The sequence below is a fragment of the Sapajus apella genome, unplaced genomic scaffold (assembly GCF_009761245.1).
Source record: "Sapajus apella isolate SASKATOON/1434 unplaced genomic scaffold, GSC_monkey_1.0 scaffold30, whole genome shotgun sequence".
NCBI lineage: Eukaryota > Metazoa > Chordata > Mammalia > Primates > Cebidae > Sapajus > Sapajus apella.
Genome location: NW_022436970.1, coordinates 15,286,344 through 15,311,985, shown reverse-complemented (window position 1 = coordinate 15,311,985; position 25,642 = coordinate 15,286,344). Strand labels below are relative to the sequence as shown.

Sequence of the window (25,642 nt, the reverse complement as noted above, 5' to 3'; positions counted from 1 at the left end):
CCGTATGATAATTTGTTTTGTTTTGTTTTAGAGACAGGGTGTGGCTCTGTCATCCAGGCCTGGGGATACAGTCCTTAGGACAGCCTTCCTGCAAGTTTGGCTCACTGTGGGCATGTGGGAACTTGGATTTTTGGAAGCTTTTGACCATTCTGTAACTGATGGGATGGTTTATTCAGTCTAAACTGTTTATACAGTTCATGTGGTTTATGCTAAACACCTGCTTTTCTTTGGAGATATCAGCCAGTCCTTCTGACTTTGCCCAGGCAGCTTACCCCTTTGCTGATTTGCCTTAGATTTTTCTGCTGTCATAAATCTGAGCCGTGAGCATGGCTGAAGGCTGAGTGCTGTGCATCCTTCCAGCAAATCCCAGGTCCTGGGGAGGGGGCACCCTGAATACAACTGTGAAATAGCATGTTGGTTGCCTTTTAATACTAATAGTTCATTTTAAGATGATATTTCTCTTACATTGCTATAAGAACATATACATTCTCATACTTGTTTTATTTGAAGTTTACAGACACAATAAACCTTATTTTTGTAGGTAATAAGTACTGAGATGTTTTATATAGATGAATCTTCAAAATTTAGTAAAGCTGATTCCTTGTATGCACCAAGTTTTAAAATTATCATTTTTAGATGGAAAGAATTCTAAGCTGGATAGCATATTTCTTTGCCTCACTAAACAGAGAATAATAGAAACAACCATCTTGTGACTGTCCTGGTGTCCTCTGAGCACCGAGTCCTGCACTTTGCTGTATGTGGTGGGCTACAATAAGAAGCAAGATGGTTAAGCTCCACTTTAAATTATCTTGTATCATTATACTCTTGTATGTTTGTTTTAATTTGGTCTCCTCACTCAATACAAAGCATCACCTACCTCATTTATTTCCCTCAATAGCCCAGTCTATTTTTTGCCATTTTTCTAGTTTTTTATTGTTAATCTGTTATAACAGGAAGCCAGATTCCCAAGAGACGCTTTATAAGTCAATGGTAACGGTATCTACACGACAATCTCACTGCTATGCTTATCCAACCAGAGAACTTGTTGCATCTACTTCATTTTCTTTTCTATGTACTTGGTATTTAGTTTCTAATTCCTGATTTCAGTCAAGGCACGCACAAACATGAATACAAGAGCCCTGGAAATAAAACTAAACAGAAACAGTCTTGGCTAGGCCATACAAATCACTCAGAGCCAGGTGTGGTGCCTCCTGTCTGTTATCAAGGTGCTTTGGGAGGCCAAGGTAGGAGGATTGCTTGAGGTCTAGAGTTCAAGACCAGCCTGAGCAACATAGTGGGATCTTGTCTCTATAAAAATTTTAAAAAAATATTAGCCTGGCATGATGGCATGTCCCTGTGGCCCCAGCTACTTGGGAGGCTGAGGTAGGAGGACCACTTAGAACCCAGGCCTGCTACGTGAACTCTTTTCTGCACACTAGTCCACTACGCTAGTGAGCGAGATATGCGCCGCTATTCACAGTCTGACTTTTGAAGCATCTCTACAGTTTCTTCTAAATATTGTGTTCATAAAAATTGAGGTAAGTGTGCAAGAAGTATAAGGCTAAGAAATAGTTGTGTAAAATATGAGACATCTAACACAAACGAGTCAGCCTTAACATTTTTTCTGAATAAAAGTGTCAATTTGAAGATATTCTCATCTATTTGTCCTCATGTGCTGACTTAAATACCCTTGCCATACACCAATTTCTGTAGAGAACTTATGGCCCACATTACTGAATTATGCTACATTATGGTGCCAGAAAAGGGAGCTAATGCAGTCATTCTATATTGTGTAGGTAAAACTTACATACAGACTATCTTAGACTATATGTTTCTCAAGTGACATAAACCTTTAAAGTGTTTGAACTATTTGGGAGAACTATTTTCAATGTAAAGAAACTTTCCCACCTGATATATATTTTTTAAATGCCACCAAGAGAGGCAAATTGTAGCAAAATTTGTACATCACGTGGGAAACTTGCTTCCCTGATTGGTTTGTTCTATAATGACAGGAAAATTATGTAAATTCTCTGGGCCTTATGTTTCTTAGTTAAAGCCTGATAATACTTTTATTTTGAGGAAGAGTAGTTGCGATTTACTCAGGAGAAGGATTAGAGGTTGAAGTCATGGCCCTTTAATTCTCTGAAAATAATCTACACCTTAGGACCTTCTTGCTATAAAACAGGGAAAGGCTTCTGAAATACAAAGAGTATAAAATTGATTTATCTGGACAAAGAAAGTTGACCTTTGAAAATTTGGAATAATATTACTACACCAGTATCCACTTGATGCATATTTCAGGCATATAGGAAAATTCAACAAACTGGGCTACCACTATGTCCTGTGGACTGCCAAAGCAACAGTTATTTTATATATGTTTAACAGCAGTACCTGTGGCTTTCCCTAGGTAGGTGAGTCTAGCTGCAGGAGCAAGCATGGTCTGCCATGCACACCTGCTTCCATGTGACATCTCAACATGAAAAAAATAGAAACAACTTATCTCTTTAATCCTCATTTGGAATGTGTCTACATAAAATATAAATGCATATATAATATATGCATGATTAATAAGTTAAATTGTTTGGTGCTTTAAGCAGTGAAAGCACCTCTACATCCTTTATTTAAGTCTCACAGCTAACCTTGTGGTTAATTTTTTATCACCATTTTGCGGTTGCCAAAAAAAGTATCTAAAACATTAAATGTCCTCTGTGAGGTCTTCCAGGGAAAAGAATTAGAAGACAAAACTAGGCCCCAAAGCTTTTCTCCTCAGTCTTGGTGTTTTCAGTAAACCAATGTCTGAAGTGGGACAAAGGCTGACTATCTGTCTACATCATATAAAAAGTCAAAACTTGGAGTGACCTGAAAATTCAGAATCTGTCAGCTCACCAACATCTGCTCTGTGTGAACTCACTATGTGTGGTCCATCTGCACACAAAATGAGGCCCAATATTTCACTTTTTTATCTAAAAAAATTAAATCAATATTTTTAGTCAACAAATAATATTTGTGTATATTTTGGGGGTACAATGTGATATTTTGATATATGTATACAATGGGGTGATTAAATCAAGGCAATTAACATATCCATCACCTCATTTACCTGTGATTTCTAAGGTGAGGCATTTGAAATTTACTCTGTTATTTTAAAGTATACATTATTATTCACTATAGTCACTCTGCTGTATGATAAATCTTAAAACATGGCTGGGCATGGTGGCTCATGCCTGTAATCCCAGCACTTTGGGAGACTGAGGAGGGTGGATCACTTGAGGTCAGGAGTTTGAGACCAACCTGGCCAACATGGTGAAACCGTGTCTCTACTAAAATACAAAAATCAGCTGGGTGTGGTGGTGTGCACCTGTAGTCCCAGCTACTTGGGAAACTGAGGGAGGAGAATCGCTTAAACCCAGGAAGTGAAGGTTGCAGTGAGCCAATATCATGCCACTGCACTCCAGTCTGGGTGAAAGAACAAGACTCTGTCTCAAAAAAACAAAACAACAAAACAAAAAACTCAAAACTTATTCCCTTTGTATATCTGAAATTTTTTACCCTTTGACCAACAACCCCCATTATCTCTCTCCCCATCCTCCTGTACAGCCTCTGGTTACCATCATTCTACTTTCTACTTCTGAGATATTAACTTTTTTAGGTTCTATATTTAAGTGAGATTATGTGGTATTTGTCTTTCAGCAGTGTGTGAGGGTTCTATTTTTCTGTTTTCTCCACATCTTTGCCAACACTTTGTTTCCCTCCCTCCCTCTTTCCTTCCTTCCTTCCTTCCTTCCTTCCTTCCTTCATATTTCTTCCTTTCTTTCCTTTCTTCTTTCTTTTTCTGAAACACAAATTCCCATGTATTTATTACTGAACCTATCTACTAGTGCAGAGCACATAAACAGAGTGAAAATATATTCCCAATAAATCATGTTTGAATGTCCAGATAGTGGTGACATTAGCAGCTCAATATGCTGAGATGATCTTGACCTTGACACAGCATCAATATGTGTGCCATCTCATCTGCAATTCCTTATAAACCCAGCTTGGTTCTTCTTCAGTGTCTCCATTTTGGAGTTGTATCTGATTTTATTTCCAGCTTTTATCTGAATCCACTGGGGATTGGGATGATTTTGTTTTCGTTTCTTGGCCAGGAATTGCTTGTTCCTGAAAGTCTCATGAGAAAACGTGGTGAGAAATGGAGTCAACTACATACACCTTGATGAGGGGGAAAAACCACTCATTATCTTTCATCTTTTTGATAGAGCCATTCAAACAGGTGTGAGGTGGTATCTCATTGTGGTCATAATTTGCATTTTCCAGCCTAATGCTGGACATTAGAGAGTCAGGATCTGTGGGTTTCCCCGGCATGTTCTTTGGTCCAGTTATTTAGGTTCTAAGTTACTTAGTTTCTTCACTCCCTAACTCCACCCCAACCCTAATAGAGGATAAACTATAGGCATGAATGGCCGCTCTTGCCTGTGGAACTCTGAGGAAAGGGACTGACAATATTTCTATCATGAGCCTTTTCTAAGAGTTTATAACTCAGCCATAAATACTTGTCATTGGCAGAAACTTAGCCTAGAGGGTCGCAGTCCTGGAGTAAATTATTCATTTATATATTTTACTGGCTTGCTTTAAATTGTTTTAACTGTATTTATCTCTTGTGATGGAAGGAAAAATAATGGCCTTATGGTTCAAGACACTTTTGTCCTCCTGTGAATCAACACAGCATTGGGATATAAATGAAAAAAGTCAGCAAAAAAGTGGCTTCTGGAAATAATTCTTCTTTTTTAAAGAGAAGGGTTTAAGGGCTGACATGACTCAACCTGAGATCTATTAGCAAAACTTAAAGAAAAAAGTAAATGTTATGAACTATTGATTAACTTCCAAAGCATCCAAACCCATTTGCTTTTCTTTTTTATTTTCCCCAGTCATCCAGGGCTCAGCAAGGTGCAAGGCTACCCAGCCTCGTTCTAAGCCAGGTTCATTCATGTGGAAGCTGCAGGCAGGGCAGGGAATGGAGTGAGAAGCCGTGTTGGCTATAGGCTGGGCCCCTTTACAGTGAAGTGTCTCTGGATTGAATCTCTACCTGACCCCTGTGCTTTCTTTCACCTTTATTTCTTAAGAAAAAAATCATGTTTCCTTAATTGTTTTTAAATTGTCTAGGACTTTTCAAAAACAATGTATGTTCAGTGAAATCAGGTATTGTGGTATTAGGATATGCAGATATGCAGGTTTTCATCACAGGTCCTGGCTCCAAACTCCCAGGATCCTTGTTATAATGTCAGAGCACTTTAGACCTCAGGAAACAGAAGCTCGCTCTCTGACCTTCTCCTGTCCTTTCTTCTGCCCAAGGTAAGACGCTAATCTGAATATGAGTCAAAAGACCCTCATTCCAGAGAGGATCCCACCCCATACCTAGAGGGGAGACTGCTACACAGGGAGGCCAAGAAAAGTCTGAATAGACAGGTCTTGTGGGTTTAGATGATATGCTTTTTGTCCATTCCCATTTCTACGGGGTTGTCAATCATGCCCATGTAATGAAGCCTCCATAAAAATCCGGAAGGATGGGGTTTGGAGAGCTTCCGAATAACTGAACACATGGAGGCCCCTGGAGGGTGGCGTGGACAGGGTGGGCCTGGGAGCTCTGTGCCCCTTTACACATACCTCACCCTATGCATCTCTTCATCTGTATCTCTTGAAATATCCTTGATAATAAACTGACAAATGAATTTTCTTGAGTTCTGTGGGCCACTCCACCAGATTAACCAAACCTGGAGAAAGGTCATGGGAACCCCAGCTTGAAGCCCATCAGTCAGAGGTTCTAGAGGCCTGAACTTGCAATTGGTGTTTGAAGAGTGGGTTGGCAACAGCGGAAGGGATGTCTTTGGGACTAAGCCCCCAATCTGTGCAATCTGATACTATCCTCTGGTAGATAGTGTTGGAATTGAATTGATGGACACTCAACTGGTGTCTATTACTTGGTGTGTGGGAAAATCACCTACAGCTTTGGTCGCAGAAGTCTGTGTTGACAATTGTTGAGGTAGTGTGAGAGCAGAGGAAAAACACAATTTGAGAGAGTGTTTTTCTACGAAAGTGTCAAATTTGTCTTTACTTACCACTTTGTCTATAGTACCAGACATACAGTATACCTTGAAATACTTTGTGTTTAAAGACTGAGTAAATGAGTGGATCTGATCCAAGTGGTCAAACATTTCTAAAAAGAGGTTACAAATAGGTAACACATTTCATATGAAAGAATACATCTGACGTTTAGATTCATATTTGGGCAGTGTGATACAAGTGTTTGTACTTTCAAGTGGATTATACTGTTCAAGTCATATAAATTAGACCTTAATAAAGAAAGCCACCTTAATCGTTAAGTATTCTGAGTCTATTTTTAAAAAAGATTTCTACAACCTGTACTTTAACCACAAAGATTGGATAGAATATTCTGTTTTAAGCCTGCAGACTTTAATTTTTTTGTACTGTATTTTTCTGATTACAAAAGTAACACATCATCTAGAAAATTTGGAAAATGTAAAAATGCCCAAAGAAAACAAGTGCTTAAAATTAAAAAAATAATAATAATTAACTGTCAAATAAAGATAGAATATATTCAGGCAATGCAATGTGATGATTTGATGTATGTAAACAAGATGCAATAATTACCACAATCAAATTAATTAACTCATCTATCACCATCCATACTGTATAGTAGGTCCTCAGAACTTATTTATCTTATAACCAAAAGTTGGTATTAACCCACGCCTCCCTTTTTTCTGCACTCCCAGGTCCTTCCAATCACTGTTCTATTCCCTGCTTCTGTAAGTTCAAGTTTTTTAGATTCCACATACAAGTGAGATTATACAGTATTTGTCTTTCTATTTCTAGCTTATTTCACTTAGCATAATGTCCTCCAGATTCATCCATGCTACCACAAATGGCAGGATTTCATAGCAAAAGAACAACCCAATTAAACAGTGGGCAAAAATTGACATTTTTCCAAAGAAGACATAACACTTGCCAATAGGTATATGCAAAGGTGCTCAACGTTACTAGTTATCAGGGAAATGCAAATCAAAACCACAGTGAGCTCTCACCTCACACCTATTAGAATGGCTGTTACCATAAAGATGAGAGAGGGCAAGTGTTGGTGAGGATGTGGAGAAAAGGGAGCCCTTGTACACTGTTGGTGGAAATATAAATGGGTACAGCCATTATTTGTACAGAATGGAAATTTCTCAAGAAATTAAAAATAGGCCAGGTACAGTGGCTCACCCCTGTAATTCAGCACTTTGGGAGGCCAAGGTGGGTGGATCACCTGAGGTCAGGAGTTTGAAACCAGCCTGGCCAAATAGCAAAACCTCATCTCTACTAAAAATACAAAAATTAGCTGAGCATGGTGGCAGACACCTGTAATTGCAGCTACTTGGAGACTGAGGCAGGAGAATCGCTTGAACCTGGGAGGTGGATCTTGCAGTGAGCCAAGATTGCACCACTACACTCCAGCCTGGGTGACAAGAGCGAAACTCCATCTCCAAAACAAAACAAAAAAAGAAATTAAAAATAAAACTATCATATGAACCAGCAATCCTTCTGATGGGTATATACACAAAGGAAATGAAATCAGAATCTTGAAGAAATATCTGCACCATGTATGTATTGCATCATTGTCCACAATAGTCAAGATGTGGATGCGACCTAGGTGTCCATCAACAGATGAATGGATAAAGAAAACGTGGTACATATACGCAATGGAGTATTATCAACCCTTAAAAAAAGAAGGAAATCCTGTCATGTGTGACAAGGTGGATAAACCTGGAGGACATTATGCTAAGTGAAATAAACCAGACACAAAAAGAAAAAATTCTGCATGACTTAACATATTTGTGGAATCTATGTTTAAAAAGTTTAAAAATAAAATGTTTGCTTATTTGTCTTAGTTTTCCATTGCAGTAAAGTTTGTAAACTAATGAGTGGGTCTACACTTTGAGATCTTATGAAAAAATATGCAGCTAAATAGTGGATAAAGTGAGAATAAATTATCTGAGGAAAAGATGGGGAAGAACTGGCTGAAAGGCATGGTTTTCAGGTTGCAGTAGGTTTCCAGACAGCCTGGGTGTCACAGTACAAGCGCTCAAGCTTTGATTTCAAGAGGAAGGGAAATTGTGTTGCCCTTTCAGAGCCTGGCCCCATTTTAATGGTGGGGTGATTGGCAGGTTCACTGTCCCAAGAGAAATGGCAACTAAGACAACTACTGGGTATCAATTCAATCCCATTCTCAGCAGCAGTTATTGATGGGGTTCTTCTCTGTGGGAAGTGTTCACAATGTGCTCTGTGGGTTGGGGGCTGTGAGGTGTGTTGTGTGCACGAGGATGTAACAAAAACATAAAATGTTCGAGGGGGACTTGGGCAGATCTCTCTGCAGAAACCCTACAAGCCAAAAGAGAGTGGGGGACAATATTCAACATTCTAAAAGAAAAGAATTTTCAACCCAGAATTTCATATCTAGCCAAGCTAAGCTACAGAAGTGAAGAAGAAATAAAATCCTTTACAGACAAGCAAAATGCTGAAAGATTTTGTCACCACCAGGCCTGTCTTATAAGAGCTCTTGAAGGAAGCACTAAATATGGAAAGGAAAAACTGGTACCAGCCACTTCAAAAATGTAACAAATTGTAAAGACCATCAACACTATGAAAAAACTGCATCAACTAATGGGCAAAATAACCAGTTAGCATCATAATGTTAGAATCAAATTCATCATAACAATAAATTAACCTTAAATGTAAATGGGCTAAATACCCCAATTAAAAGACACAGACTGACAAATTGGATAAAGAGTCAAAACCCATCGGTGTGGTGTATTAGGAGACCCATCTCATATGCAAAAACACACATAGGCTCAAAATAAAGGGATGGAGGAAGATTTACCAAGCAAATGGAAAGCCAAAAAAAAGCACAGGTTGAAATTTTAGTCTGATAAAACAGACTTTAAACCAACAAAGATTGAAAGAGACAAGAACATTACATAATGGTAAAGGGGTCAATGCTAGAACTCAGGATTAAGAAACTCACTCAAAACTGCACAACTACATGGAAACTGAATAACCTGCTCCTGCATGACTACTGGGTGAATAATGAAATTAAGGCAGAAATAAAATAAATTATTTGAAACTAACGAGAACAAAGATACTATGTACTAGAATCTCTGGGTCACAACTAAAGCAGTGTTTAGAGGGAAATTTATAGCACTAAATGCCCACAGGAAAAAGTGGGAAAGATCTAAAATCAACACCCTAACATCACAATTAAAAGAACTAGAGAATAGTTTGAAGTCCGGTAGTGTGATGCCTCCCACTTTGTTCTTTTTGCTTAGAATTGACTTGGCTATGCAGGCTCTCTTTTGGTTCCATATGAAGTTTAAGGTGATTTTTTCCAGTTCTGCGAAGAAGGTCATTGGTAGCTTGATGGGGATAGCATTGAATCTGTAAATTACTTTGGGCAGTATGGCCATTTTGACGATATTGATTCTTCCTAACCATGAACATGGAATGTTTCTCCATCTGTTTGTGTCCTCTCTTATTTCGTTGAGCAGTGGCTTGTAGTTCTCCTTGAAGAGGTCCTTTACGTTCCTTGTTAGTTGTATTCCTAGGTATTTTATTCTCTTTGTGGCAATTGTGAATGGAAGTTTGGGCTACAGTAATCAAAACAGCATGGTACTGGTACCAAAACAGAGATATAGACCAATGGAACAGAACAGAGGTCTCGGAGGCAACACAACATATCTACAACCATCTGATCCTTGACAAACCAGACAAAAACAAGCCATGGGGAAAGGATTCCCTGTTCAATAAATGGGAAAGCTGGCCAGCCATGTGCAGAAAGCAGAAACTGGACCCCTTCCTGACACCTTACACTAAAATTAACTCCAGATGGATTAAAGACTTAAACATAAGACCTAACACCATAAAAACCCTAGAAGAAAATCTAGGCAAACCCATTCAGGACGTAGGTGTAGGCAAGGACTTCATGACCAAAACACCAAAAGCATTGACAACAAAAGCCAAAATAGACAAATGGGACCTAATCAAACTCCACAGCTTCTGCACAGCAAAAGAAACAATCATTAGAGTGAATCGGCAACCAACAGAATGGGAAAAAATTTTTGCAGTTTACCCATCTGACAAAGGGCTGATATCCAGAATTTACAGAGAACTAAAACAGATTTACAAGAAAAAAAACTAACAATCCCATTCAAAAGTGGGCAAAGGATATGAACAGACACTTCTCAAAAGAAGACATACATGAGGCCAACAAACTTATGAAAAAATGCTCATCATCACTGGTCATCAGAGAAATGCAAATCAAAACTACACTGAGATACCATCTCACGCCAGTTAGAATGGCGATCATTAAAAAAGTCTGGAGACAACAGATGCTGGAGAGGTTGTGGAGAAATAGGAACACTTTTGCACTGTTGGTGGGAGTGTAAATTAGTTCAACCATTGTGGAAGACAGTGTGGCGATTCCTCAAGGACCTAGAAATAGAAATTCCATTTGACCCAGCAATCCCATTACTGGGTATATATCCGAAGGATTACAAATTGTTCTACTATAAGGACACATGCACACGAATATTCATTGAAGCACTGTTTACAATAGCAAAGACCTGAGACCAACCCAAATAACCATCGACGATAGACTGGATAGGGAAAATGTGGCACATATACACCATGGAATATTATGCAGCCATCAAAAATGATGAATTTGGGCCCTTTGTAGGGACATGGATGAACCTGGAAACCATCATTCTCAGCAAACTGACAGAAGAGCAGAAGATCAAACACCACATGTTCTCACTCATAGGCAGGTGTTGAACAATGAGAACACATGGACACAGGGAGGGGAGCACTACACACTGGGGTCAGTTGGGGGGAAATAGGGGAGGGACAGTGTGGGTGGGGAGCTGGGGAGAGATAGCAAGGGGAGAATTGCCAGATGTAGGTGATGGGAAGGAATGCAGCAAATCATACTGCCACGTGTGTACCTATGCAACAATTTTGCATGTTCTTCACATGTACCCCAAAACCGAAAATGCAATAAAATAAACAAATCGGAAAAAAAAAAGAACTAGAGAAGCAAGAGCAAAAAATTCAAAAGCTAGCAAAAGATAAGAAATAACTAAGATCAGAGTAGAACTGAAGGAGACAGAGGCACAAAAAACCCTTCAAAAAATCAGTGAATCCAGGAGCTGATTTTTTGAAAAGATTAACAAAATAGATAGACCACTAGCCATACTAATAAGAAAAGAGAGAATAATTACAATAAAAAATGATTAAAGGGAGATCACTACTGATCACACAGAAATACAAACTACCATCAGAGAATACTGTAAACACCTCTATGCAAATAAAGTAAAAAATCTAGAAAAAATGGATAAATTCCTGGACACATACACCGTCCCAAGACTAAACGAGGAAGAAGTTGAATCCCTGAATAGACCAATAACAAGTTCTGAAATTGAGGCAGTAATTAATAGCCTATGAACTAGAAAAAAAAATGCCCAGGACTAGACGAATTCACAGCTGAATTCTACCTGAGGTGCAAAGAGGAGCTGGTACCATTTCTTCTGAAACTATTCCAAACAACAGAAAAAGGGAGACTTCTCCCTAAGTCATTTTATGAGACCAGCATCATCCTGATACCAAAACCTGGTAGAAACACAACGAAACAAAGTTTCAGGTCAATATCCCTGATGAACATCAATGTGAAAATCCTCAATAAAATACTAGCAAACTGAATCAATGCAACACATCTAAAAGCTTATCCGCCATAGTTGTCAGCTTCATCCCTGGGATGCAAGATTTGTTCAGCATACACAAATCAATAAACATAATCCATCACATAAAGAGAACCAATGAAAAAGCCACATAATTAATAGATGCAGACAAGGCCTTCAATAAAATTCAACATCACTTTATACTAAAAGCTCTCAATAAACTAGATACTGATGGAACATATCTTAAAATAATGAGTGCTATTTATGACAAACCCATAGCCAATATCATACTGAATGGGCAAAAGCTGCAAGCATTCACTTTGAAAACCAGCATAAGACAAGGATGCCCGCTCTCACCACTCCTATTCAACATGGTATTGGAAGTTCTGGCCAGGGCAATCAGGCATGTGAAAAAATTAAAGATATTCAAATAGGAAGAGAGGAAGTCAACTTGTCTGAAACTGTCTCTGTCTTGCAGATGACATGATTGTGTATTTATAAAACCCCATTGTCTCAGCCCCAAATCTCCACAAGCTGATAAGTAACTTCAGCAAAGTGTCAGGATACAAAATCAGTGTGTAAAAATCACAAGCATTCCTATATGCCAATAATAGAGAGCCAAATAATGGGTGAACTCCCATTGACAATTGCTGCAAAGAGAATAAGATACCTAGGAATACAACTCACAAGGGATGTGAAGGACCTCTTCAAGGAGAACTACAAACCACTGTTTAAGGAAATAACAGAGGACACAAACAAATGGAGAAATATTCCATGCTCATGGATAGGAAGAATAAATATCATGAAAATAGCGATACTGCCAAAGTAATTTATAGATTCAATGCTATTCCCATTAAGAAACCATTGACTTCCTTCACAGAATTAAAAAAAAACTATTTTAAATTTCATATGGAACCAAAAAGGAGTCCGTATAGCTAAGACAATCCTAAGCAAAAAGAACAAAGCTGGAAGTATCCTGCTACCTGACTTCAAACTATATTACAAGGCTACAATAACCAAAACAGATATATAGACCAGTGGAACAAGCAGAGGCTTCAGAAATAACGCCACATACCTAAAACCATCTGATCTTTGACAAACCTGACAAAAACAAGCAATGGGAAAAGGATTCCCTATTTAATAAATGATGTTGGGAAAACTGGCTAGCCATATGCAGAAAACTGAAACTGGACCCCTTTCTTACACCTTAAACAAAAGTTAAGATGGATTAAAGACTTACATGTAAGGTCTAAAACCATAAAAACTCCAGAAGAAAACCTAGGCACTACCATTCAGGACATAGGCATGGGCAAAGACTTCATGACTAAAACACCAAAAGCACTGGCAACAAAGGCCAAAACTGACAAATGGGACCTAATTAAACTAAAGGGCTTCTGCATAGCAAAAGCAACTATCATCAGAGTTAACAGGCAACCTACAGAATGGGATAAAAGTTTTAAATCTATCCATCTGACAAAGGGCTAATATCCAGAATCTACAAGGAACTGAAACAAATTTACAAGAAAAAAGCAAGCAACCCCATAAAAAAGTGGGCAAAGGATATGAACAGACACTTCTCAAAAGAAGACATTTATGTGGGCAACAAATATATGAAAAAAAGCTCATCATCCTTAGTCATTAGAGAAATGCAAATCAAAACCACAATGAGAAAACATCTCATGCCAGTTAGAATGGTGATCATTAAAAAGTTAGGCAACAACAGATGCTGGAGAGAATGTGGAGAAACAGGAACACTGTTACACTGTTGGTAGGAGTGTAAGTTAGTTCATCCACTGTGGAAGACAGTATGGCAATTCCTCAAGGATCTTGAACCAGAAATGCCATTTGACCCAGCAATCCCATTACTGGGTATATACCCAAAGGTTTATAAGTCATTCTACTATAAAGACACATGCAGACATATGTTTATTGCAGCACTCTTCACAATAGCAAAGACTTGGAACCAATCCAAATGCCCATCAATTATAGACTGGATAAAGAAAATGTGGCACATGTACACTGTAGAATACTATGCAGCCATAAAAAAAGATGAGTTCATGTCCTTTGCAGGGACATGGATGAAGCTGGAAACATCATTCTCAGCAAACTAACACAGGAACAGAAAACCAAACACTGCATATTATCATTGGTAAGTGGGAGTTGAACAGTGAAAACACATGGACACAGGGAGGTGAACAGCACACACTGTGGCCTATTGGGTGGTGGGGGCCAAGGGCAGGGATAGCACTAGGAGAAATACCTGTTGTAGATGTTGGGTTGATGAGTGCAGCAAACCATCATGGCACATGTATACCTATGTAGCAAACCTGCACTGTATCCCAGAACTTAAAGTTTAATTAACAAAAAATTTTTTTTACAAAGGGATAAAATGTTCTCTGACCTAACTGGGCTCACACTCCAGAGGGGACATTTCTCTAACGGTAGTTGATTGTTCTTTTGAAATTTGAGTCATCAGAGTCTCAGCACAATTTTCTGACGTAATTAGGGCTACTGTCATTGCCATCAGTTGACAAATGAAGAGACGACACATATACAGTAAGGAGTTTGCTGGAGTCAATCAGATAAATTGTGAAAGATTTAGGATGAGGATTTCAGATTACTGGACCATGATAAATTTTCAGACATTGAGTTGGAGTAACATTTTTTTTTTTCTGATTTTTTAAATCATTACCAAATTGAATACAAAAATATTAAAAAAAAATTATAAACATCGGAGTTATATTCTGTTGTATGTTGAATGTATTTACTACATCAGGCATAAAAGATCATCTTTGTTTATTTACTATTTTTTTTTTATTTTTAGACAGAGTCTCTCTCTGTTGCCCAGGCTAGAGTGCAGTGGCATGATCTCAGCTCACTGAAACCTCTGCCTCCTGGATTCAAATGAATCTTGTCCTTCAGCCTACTGTGTAGCTGGGATTACAGGCATGTGCCACCACGCTGGGATAATTTTTGTATTTTTAGTAGAGATGGGGGTTTACCATGTTGCCCATGTTGGTCTCGAACTCCTGGTCTCAAATGAACCACCCGCCCAAACCTCCCAAAGTGCTGGAATTACAGGCGTGAGCCACTACGCCCGGCCTATTTACTATTTTAATAGTTATTTTGTTCTAAAAAAGATTTTGTATAAATGATCAGCAGCTTATTTGAATGAGGTCTTTGGCAAATGCATGCTCTTTATACTTCTGTTTTTCTTAAGGTGTAGAACCCCGCTTAATTGAGAAACAAATATAAATCTATTACGAGTGAGAAACATTTAGGAGACTCTAAAGCAAAAACTCTCTTTTTCCTGTAGCTTATTGTATTTTTTTGTTGGAGTCTTTGTTTTTGTTACTCAATATTTAATGTATCTTTTATTTATTTTCCTGCCTTACTTTTTACGGCTTTTTGTTGAATTCCTAATTCCTACATTTTTTTTTTCTCCTAGGTAAAACCGATAACCAATATATTCCCTATGTGGCTGGAGGGACAGTTTTACTCTTGTTGTTTGTTATCTCAATTACCACCATCATTGTCATTTTCCTTAGCCGGTGAGTAGAGCAACTTATCCTGAATCTTGTTCAGCATGAGTAATTCTGATGTTAGAGGTTCTCTATTAATAACCCAATAATTTGTCAAGCTGTCTCAGCATTCACACTTATATTTTTGAGAGTACTGTTCTAACACAAAGGAGGAGATATAGCTGTAATGTTACAGAGAAAGCTGGAATAGTTCATTTAAGAATTAGTAGAAGCTGCTGGTCCGGCCCTTTTGTATTCTGCCTGATGCCTCTGCTCTGTATCCTGCCCTGCTTTCTCCTCCTCCGAGGAAAAAGCTGTCGGTGAGGGGATGGTGTGTGTGTGCATGGATAACACAGCACGAGATGGATACAGATTCTGAGAAGGGGAAGAGCAAGTTTAACAGTGATAATGCCTTTCATTTATTCATTCATCAAATATTTATTGTGCATAGCAGTGAACAAGAGATAATGAAGTTCACATCCTAATAAGCAAACAACATAATTTCAAATGGTTGTATATTCTCAGAACCAAGCAATCTAGATGCTTAAAATTACTAAGAAGAAGGAATTGGAGGGTGCTGCCCTAGAGAGAGCAGGAAGCCATTGGCTTATACTAAATTTTTTTGTGTTTTATTGGCTGGTCACAGATATATGTGCCTGAAGTTCCAGCTACTCAGGGGGCTGAGGCTGGAGGATTGCTTGAGCCCAAGAGTTCAAGTCCATCCTAGGCAACATAGCAAGACCCTGTCAATTTCAAAAATTGAAAATTAAAAAAAATATTTTACTGTCTTGTGGCACAGTTGGGAATTTTCTAGGATATTCTTGATTGAGGTATTTCTTCACCTTGCAGCTCTGTTGTACTTATCAACTCACTTATGTAGGTATTTGTTGCATATCTTTGCTGTAATCATAGCAGGTTAAAATTATTCCTTATAGTGTATTACAACTAAAGTGTTATCTTCTTAAGGGAGGAGGGGACCACAGTTTTGATGACTATATTTTGCATGTCTGGTATATCATAGACAATGTATGTTTGCTGGGTAAGTGAGTATGTCCATCTGTACTCTTCTCCTTCAGTAATATTACCAAATACACCATATTCACACACATACACGCACACACACACACGCGCCTTGTTAATAGGATTTCCAGTAGGTCTCTCCATCTTGTCTCTTCATCCTTGACCTTGACCTCTGGCTCTTTGGCAGCTGTCATCACTGCTCCCTTTTTTGGTAATGTCTCCAACCTGCTCTCAGCTATAGTTTTTTTTTCTCTAACCCATCCAGTTTCCCTGGTTCTTCTTCTGAAAGCTGGGTTGGCATGTCATCCTCTTGTTCAATATCTTTGATTATCTACCAGAATAATGTTAAAACTCATTAACCTGTCATTGAAGTTGCCCTACATTCTGACTGAAACCTAATTTTTATTCCTACTTTCTCCTTAATGTATTCTCCCTGATGTTGATAAATTTTGTGAAAACTGCAGCACACCCAAGGCTCTCCCCATCTGGTTTGCTACCAAAATGCTGTTTCCCCACATTTGGCTGCATTCCTGTGTATCATTCAAGGTGTGAAACACCTGTCCCCTCTGTGAGCTCTGCACTGTTCTCTGTCCCTGCAAATAGACATGATGTCACCATCTGGAATCATCATGTACTTCTCTGCTACTCCTCATCCTGCTTTGTGTTTTAATCACTTTCATGCTTGTCATTCTTTCTATTCATAATGGCAGAGTTTGTGTTTTATTCATATTTTTAGTATTTGATAGCACTTAGCACTATTCTGTCCAAGTAATGAATACTCAATAAATATTATCTAATTAAACTGAAATATGACATCAGGTCATTTTACCTTTTTCCCCATCACAGATTGCCCTTAAGTCTTTCCCTGACCAGAAATTAGCAAATGGAAGTAAGGAACCAAGGTGTTAGTGGCACCACAGACTCCTCTACTGCTTCACCTTGGCAATGGAAAACATCCTAAGGGCAGAGACGGCAGAGGGAGCACACAGGAACCGGGCAGTGTGACTAAGAGACAGCGAGTGGCGACAAACCTCCACAGGGTCACAGATGTTGGACAGGATAGATTTTGCTTCATGAAAATGCATCCCTTTTACATGAATAGCTAAATTGAATGGTAGAATATATTGTCCCACTTGGTTAAATGTGATAAAAGGAGATTAGTAGACTTGAATTTGTAATCACGGACGCACACCACAAGGGAAAAAGCGATTGTTCTTTCTACCTTGTCACTAGTATCAGTTTGTGGTTGTTACTTCAGATGGAAATGCTTTGAAAGACGGCCCAAGGGCTCCAACAATGACCTTCTGAACTCTGTTTTTCCAACTGTTTAAAATAATCCTGCATCATCAGATGTATTGACTTGGATAGAAGCCAACATAAATCAGACAGTGTCCCTGAACAAAAGTGAATTCTTCAGCAGAGAAGCTGCTGCCAATTCCTCCAGCACACGGGCTACTCAGCGCCTTGTAGCCTGTGTGTTGGAGGAACTGGCAGCAGCTTCTCTGCCCCTGGTTTGCTGTTTTCATGCAGAGATAGCAACAGTAACACGAGTAAGTGACCATGGCTAGGGAAAGGGCCTCTGATTGGCAAGTGTGAAAGGAGCCAAAATAAGGCCAGGTGCAGTGGCACACACCTGTAATCCCATTACTTTGGGAAGCTGAGGTGGGTGGATCATTTGAGTTCAGGAGCTCGAGACTAGCCTGGCCAACATGGTGAAACCCCATTTCTACTAAAAATACAAAAATTAGCTGGGCGTGATGGCAGGCTTCTGCAGTCTCAGCTACTCAGGGGGCTGACACAGGAGAATCGCTTGGACCCGGGAGGTGGAGGTTGCAGTGAGCCGAGATTGCACCACTGCATTCCAGCCTGAGTGACAAGAGTGAGATTCTGTCTCAAAAACAAACAAACAAAGAGAAAGTGCCAAAATATGTTCTATAGACGTACACCTCAGTGTACAAAATAATGTTTAGGGAGAAAAATCTTAGATACTTATTTTATATTCATTGTGAACATCGGCATTGACAACGAATAGGGAGCTTTGTTTTTCCCATTTCAGCACTGAAATCTCTCATCCTGGGAAACTCCTTAGTCCCAGGCAAACTGGAATGGCTGGTCAACATAATCTAACTGTGATGTTTATTTTTCATTTTTATTTTCTTAACATTTATTTTAAGTTCAGGGATACATGTGCAGGATGTGCAGGTTAGTTACATAGGTACATATGTGTCATGGGATTTGTTGTACAGATTATTTCATCGCCCAGGTATTAAGCCTAGTACCCAATAGTTATTTTTTCTGATCCTCTCATCCCTCCATCCTCTGCCCTTCAGTAGGTACCAGTGTGTGTTTTTCCCTTCTATGTGCGCATGTGTTCTCATCATTTAGCTTCCACTTATAGGTGAGAACATGTGGTTTTCTGTTCCTGCATTAGTTTGCTAAGGACAATAGCCTCCAGCTCTATCCATGTCCCTGCAAAGGACATGATCTCATTTCTTTTTATGGCTGCATAGTATTCTGTGGTACATGTATATCATATTTTCTTTATCCAGTTTATCATTGATGAATATTTAGGTTGATTCCATGTCTTGCTATCATGAATAGTGATGCAATGAACATACATATGCGTGTGTCTTATAATAGAATGATTTATATTCCTTTGGGCATATACCCAGTAATGGGATTGGTGGGGCGAATGGTGTTTCTGTCTCTAGGTCTTTGAGGAATCACCACATTGTCTTCCACAATGATTGAACTAATTTTTAATTTTTTTTGGAACCATGGAGAGTTTATTGAATCCTGTGGTTGCAGATGGTCCGTTCAGCTACAGTGAAGTGATTTCAGAAGTTGTAGAGCTTAATAGTCAAGAGGGAGAGCATTGGATTTAAATTCCAATACTACCACTAACTAATCATGTGATTTTGGGCAAATTACTCTTCCTCTTCATACCTTAGTTTCCAAACCTGTTAAAGATAAAGTTTTGATGAAATCTTAATAAAAGAATCTATATAAGTGATTTAATAAAACAATCCATACAAGTGATTTAGAATAACACCCAGAAATTTTTATAAAGCTTCATTATATTATTGTCATTTAAGAAGTTACACTGTTGGCATTTAAAATAAATTTTAATTGTGGAAAATGTCTTAAATCTGAGGTTATTTGGGGAAGGCTATAAGCCATTTATGTAGTAACTCACTATAAATCATTCTTAGTAAAGTCACTGAGATTAATTACTAATGCACAGTGGTTAGTTATCCATTTAGTTGCCCTCATCATCTGGGAGCACTTTGGAGAAGACAGGGAAAAAAAGTGTAGGTTAACAGAATTTTGGATAAATGTACATTAAGCTACTTTACTATATTAGAAAGTGGGTGTGGGCTAGGGGTGCAGTGAGGTATAGAGTTCAGTGCTGAAATATCATCTTTATATCCTTTATTGAATATGCATACCAGAAGAAGGAGAAGGAGAGAGAGAAGAGATTTATTTACAGAGTCCTGGGATACAACGAAGAAGGTAAGCTTATAAAGAACTTGTCATTTTTTTCTTTTGTAATTTACAAATGCAGAATCATTCTCTTTTGCAGTTAGCAATCTTATATTTTATTGTCCTTTTTGTAACCTGACTATGCAATTGCCTGCAATTTAAATATCAGCTATTCGGAGAAAGTTATTTTCTGAACTATTCTATTTTTACTGCCCTCTAAAACTAAGTTTTCTTATGTGAATATAAATAAAGGAGCAATTACCCTGACGTAATAACAATCAACACTATGAAGCCTAAATCTTTGTTCCTTTTCTAGGGCTGCTGTGACAAATTCCCAAACCTGGGTGACTTTAAACAACAGAAATCTATTTTTCCACAATTCTAGAGGGTTGAAGTATAAACAGTGTCAGAAGGACTGGTTTCTTTGTGGGATGAGAAGCCATCCCATGCTTCTGTCCAGCTTCTGGCAGCGCTGTCGATCCTTGGCTGGTAGATCCATCTCTCTAATCTCTGCCTCTCTCATCACATGATGTTCTCACCTGTGTGTATGTGTCTGCCTTCCTTCTTTTCTCATGAAGACCCCAGTCATCTGGACTTAAACACCCACTCTTCTCCAGCACAGTATTGTTTCAGCTTAACTAATTACATCTGCAAGGATCCTATTTTCAAATGAGGTCACGTTATGAGGTTCTGAGGAGGAATTTGCAGAGGACACTAGCCAACCCAGGAGAAGACATAATATTTTTGTGTCATAAGGCTTTCGTGGTGGCTAAAATGCATACAAGACCCAGACACGTAGCAAGCACGTAGAAGAACATATTGCATGATACTCATTATTATCATTATCTTTGAAGTTGTTATTAATTAATGTATACTTAGGTTATCCAGCCAAAGAACTTTTTTATTTCCTTATGGGTTGCGGAAGTTTGATGAGCTGTAAAAGTTTCTTCCTTATTCTGCCCTGCTCCTGCCCTTTATTGTTTAACTAACAGACTAGAAACTTCTGGGTTTGCAGATAAGAGGGATATGTATTTTTATGCTTATTATCCCCACTATACTTTAGATCTCTCTAACACATAGCATTCTGTTTATGAAATTTCACAAAACAAACAAACAAAAAACCCCGTTTCTATGGATTGAACATTTGTGCCTTCCCAAAATTCATATGTTAAAGTCCTAACCCCCAATGTGATTATATTAGGAGGGAGAGACTTGGGGACGTAATTAGATCATGAGGGTACAATCCTCATGATTGGGATTAGCACCTTAAAAGGAACAGAAGAGCTTGCTTCCTCTTTCTGTTCTTTGCAATGTGAGGATACTGAGAAGACAGTTGTCTGCAAACCAAGAAACACACCCTCAGGCCTTCACCAGACTTTTTTTTTTTTTTTTTCTCAAGTTAGGAAGATATTTTCTTGATCTTGGATTTCCCAATCTCTAGAGCTGTGAGGAATAAGTATTTGTCGTTTAAGCAATGCGGTCCACAATATTTTGTGACAGCAGCCCAAACTAAGACAAAAATTTCCTCAAATGCTATCCAAAAGTATATAAATTTTTCTTCATTTTAATTACGTGCAATTGAATTCTACACGGCCAAAAGCCAAGTGCTAAAAATGTTCTGACAATCCAACATGTGTTCATCAGACACCTTCAAAATTTATCAGTTTAACTTTTTTTTTTTTATTAAGTAGTTACTTTTGTAAGAATTTTTGTTTGTTTCTTGGCAAAAAAACATAGATTGCTTCTTGGTGCCAACTTGTTTTGTTTTCATCAGCCACTTCAGCAAACAAATTGGTACTCTGTCATATACAATTTTGGGATTCCCTTCTTCATCCTTAATACTTTACTCATGCCAATCCAGTCACATTTATTGTTGTGAATTTGGGGTATGAAAAGGAGCTTTGCAACTGTCTATATTAGGTATCCAACGTTTTCAGGCTTTGGTAGAAAAATATTTTGAAGGATTTTGAAAAAGTAGTTTGGACTGTCAAAAAAAGACATTGGAACTATTTCATTCACTTTTTAAAAAGATAACCTGTATAAGTAAGCATGGCACTTGCATTTTCATTTTGCCTTCTTTTTAAAAACACTAAAGTCTGGCCGGGCATGGTGGCTTATGCCTGTAATCCCGATAGTTTGGGAGGCTGAGGCAGGTGGATCATCTGAAGTCAGGAGTTCGAGACCAGCCTGGCCAACATGGTGAAACTCTGTCTCTATTAAAAATACAAAAATTAGCCAGACGTGACTGTACATGCCTGTAATCCCAGCTACTCAGGAGGCTGAGGCAAGAGAATTGCTTGTACCTGGGAACTGGAGGTTGCAGTGAGCCAAAATCGTGTCACTGCCCTTCAGCTTGGGCAACAGAGCAAGACTGACTCAAGAAAAACAACACAATCTAAAATTATAAATTACTCATCAAAAGACCTTTCTCTAGTCTCTTTTCTTTCTCACCTTGTCTTTCTTTTTTTCACACCTGCATATTTTCTGTTACATACATACATATGTGATCAAAGTGACTTGATTACAGTAGAGAAGATTAATGATTATACAATATCATCCTGAAAGTGAATGTCAGTTTATTTCGTTAATTTTTACATGTTAAGTTGCTTATTTTTTAAAGTTCAGACACTGTGTACTTTGAAAACATTTTTTAAGACATTCATTCAACAAACATTAATTGATAGTATGCAAAATGCTATATTAAAATTTCCATATAAAAATCATAATATTGTTCTTATCAAAATAGCTTAACGTTGGGAGAGGGAATTCCCTCTCCCAGTTGAAACAGGTAATTCTTAGCACAATACAGTAAGTAGTAATCTAGACTAGGTTTCTGTTGTATCTCACTCAAGAATGTGATTTCTAACAGAGTTCAATACAATGAGGATAATGTTTTATCAAATTAATTATAATGGAAATTTGTTCCATGTCATGTCTGCATTAACAAGAGGTATGTTTTGAATGTCTTCATTAGTTGTTGAAATGCAGTGAATTATTGACACTCTCTGCTGTTTGTGTTTCTAGGCACCCAGCAACTCTACAAGTCCCATCTCTACCAATCAGTCTACCAGTCAATCCGTGGATGATGCAAGAGAGGATATTTATGTCAACTACCCAACCTTCTCTCATAGACCAAAGACTAGAGTTTAAGCTTATTCTTGACATGAGTGCATTAATAATGACTCTCATGTACTCATGCATGGATCTTTATTCAATTTCTTTCCACAACCCAGGGTCTACCTTAGATACTAGTTGACTGAATTGAGTTCATTTGGTAGGAAAAATATTACCTAAAAAACATTTTTCACAGAAGTGTTTCAGAAAACCTGACTCTAACTTGTTTACACACAAAAGGAAACTTACTGAATCATATAATACAATGAGCCAGGGGAGATTAAGCTTTGGGCAGGAGCTATTTATCAGGGCTTAAATGTCGTGTCTATAATTAAGTAATTAAGGATGGGCATAAACTGGCTTCTGAATCCCTTTCCACAGTGTTGGAACCATCTCCCTGGTCTTGGCCTCACTCTCATGCAGGCTTTCCTCTTGTGTTGGCAAGATGGATGCCCACTCTTGGCAATTTGTACATCTTGTTCCTGTCTGGTAGAGAGTTTCCTTCTCTAGTAGAGCAAAGGTTATTTTTTCATTGTCAAATAGGCATCATGACCAGAAAGGATAGAATGGCTTAAGTCAATGAGGGGTTTACTTCTAGAGCGGAGAGAAGGGTCAAAGCACAGTACTGAGAAATTCAGAGCAAGGTTAAAAGAGAGATGGAGAGTCTCAGAGCTGGGGAGTTTACCAACAAATGTTGACTGCAGTGATTAACTAAGACATTTTTGGTTAACTAAGTGAAAAGTGAAATAGGGGGTGGATTCTGGAAGTGGGGAATCTCTCCTCAAACTTGTAGAATCTGCTCTGTCAGCATAGCCCAGAAAAATACCCGGCAATAGAATAAATGAATAGTCAAGAGGAAGATAAATGTGAGCGGGCAATCGCTTCCCTTACTATTCTCCTATATATTTATCTCCCATTCTGTATAGAATTCTTGCCACCATCCCAGGTCTAACCTTAGGAGCAAATGTAGTAGATAGTCCAATAATAAATAACCTTTTGGACATTGTTTTTTATTTTTTCTACTTTTGAGAATTATTTTTAATATGTAAGTTCTCTCAAAAGGATCAGACACTTAGGCATTATTTTTTTAATGATTATGTGAAACTTGAATATAATAACACCACGTCTAACTGTCACTTTTTTACCCACATAGAAAAAGTGACAGTTGGAAGTGGTGGTATATGATGGTAGGGTAGAAATTTGAGAGGGAAAAAAGAAATTGGAAGGGTACAGGCAACAGAAGAACAGAATCAAACCATAGAAAAATACAAAGGGAAACTTCTGCTTCACAGTTTGGACAATGACAGCCCTAATGACTTCACCAACAGTCAAAGCAATTAGACACCAGACCTGATCTTGTTTAAATTCTGGATATAGGCAAACAACGAAAAGCATTTGTGAAACTGAATAAAACTATCATGGTCACCTTGAAAGCACAGTGGTCATTATCAAATATAGTGATCATTCATGTCTAAAAGATTCATTATTTGTCTCTAAAGATTTCTAAAGACTACCATCTAGAAAAGATTCATTATGAAGGCTGTATTTAAATATCACTGTTGTCGACTTCATGATAATCTTAAATGAAACAAATCCAAATTCTCCTGTTGCCTAGACAGATTCTAAAATGTAATTTACACTTTTAAGCTGACTAGTGATTATCTTACGATTTTAGCCTTAAGCACTATGTATACCAAATAGTGCAATTATCTTGTGAATTACAGAAATGGTAAATGCCCACATTTCTGTGAGTTAGAAAATTTGTGAGTTTTTAACAAAAAAAAAAACCCACCCACATTTTCAGAAGTGAAAAAATAAAAATGACCATTTCCCTGTTGTACTTAAGTATATGCAAGAAGAGTAAACTCTCATTTTTATTACGTTTGCTTAAAGATCCTTTTATACCTGGATTCATGAAATATTTCCACAAATATATTAATGTAACACACTTGAAAGGCAGTTTACAAGAAACCACTCTACTGTCAGATCAATCAAAAATTTCGTGGGTGAATTTATTGGTTTGCATGGTAAAGCAAGCTTAGCATCAATTAAAAGGTAAATAATTTCCTTTTCTGAATGGTAAAGACAATCAAAATATTACTTTCTGGAAACCTCTGATAACCAAATTCTCAATGATTGGTGTATGTGAGAAGGAAAACATTTTTACAGTTGTAGCATGGGGAAATATAAACCCAATTTCAAGAGAAAACATAATGACTGGGGGTGGAAGGCACAGTGCAGTCAGATGCCATTGTTCTGGTGGTTTCCACTGGGAACTTCATAGAAGACTTTTGTTGCAAACCACTGAAGTGTTGCAAAGCCTCCAGAACATTTGGAACTTGTCTCTTTTTCCTTGGGTATTTTTGTGTTTTTGGTCTCTTATGCAGTGTCAGTGAGAACTATTTACTCTGTCCTTTCTTCTCTGTATATTCCTCCTCTACAGAGTGCAGGATTTTTTCAGGAATTTGGAGCCATCCTAAGTCCTCCCGAAAATTCTCTGACCTCCTCTGATGCTCCTGTTATACCCTCAGGAGTAAATACTGATGAAATTCCGTTCATTCATTGTCTTTCTCTGGACGTCTTTACTTACCAAAGCACTTTCATTGCAATCTTTCTGACATCATCCCTAATTCATGATAGTTTTGGAACTCACCCTGCTATGTTTCTCTCCATCTATGCTTTTGCACCTACGATTCTGGTTGTTACTAAGAAAACAGATCAAAACAG

General features: G+C 38.1%; 1 protein-coding gene across 8 annotated transcripts in view; it reads left to right on the top strand.

Moving 5' to 3' along the window:
• Window positions 1–25,642, top strand: part of CD226 (CD226 molecule) — a 141,847-nt gene that overhangs the window by 86,436 nt on the left and 29,769 nt on the right. For 4 of the 8 annotated variants that reach the window (XM_032293877.1, XM_032293880.1, XM_032293879.1 and 1 more), the window contains exons 5-6: window positions 15,226–15,328; window positions 22,826–25,403. In XM_032293877.1, the coding sequence (XP_032149768.1) occupies window positions 15,226–15,328; window positions 22,826–23,057 (335 nt within the window). In that variant the 3' untranslated portion in view covers window positions 23,058–25,403. Of the gene's footprint in view, window positions 1–15,225; window positions 15,329–15,944; window positions 16,424–19,770; window positions 19,832–22,825; window positions 25,404–25,642 lie in introns of those variants that run through there. The other 4 variants (XM_032293882.1, XM_032293881.1, XM_032293883.1 and 1 more) reach the window with 4 other exon arrangements.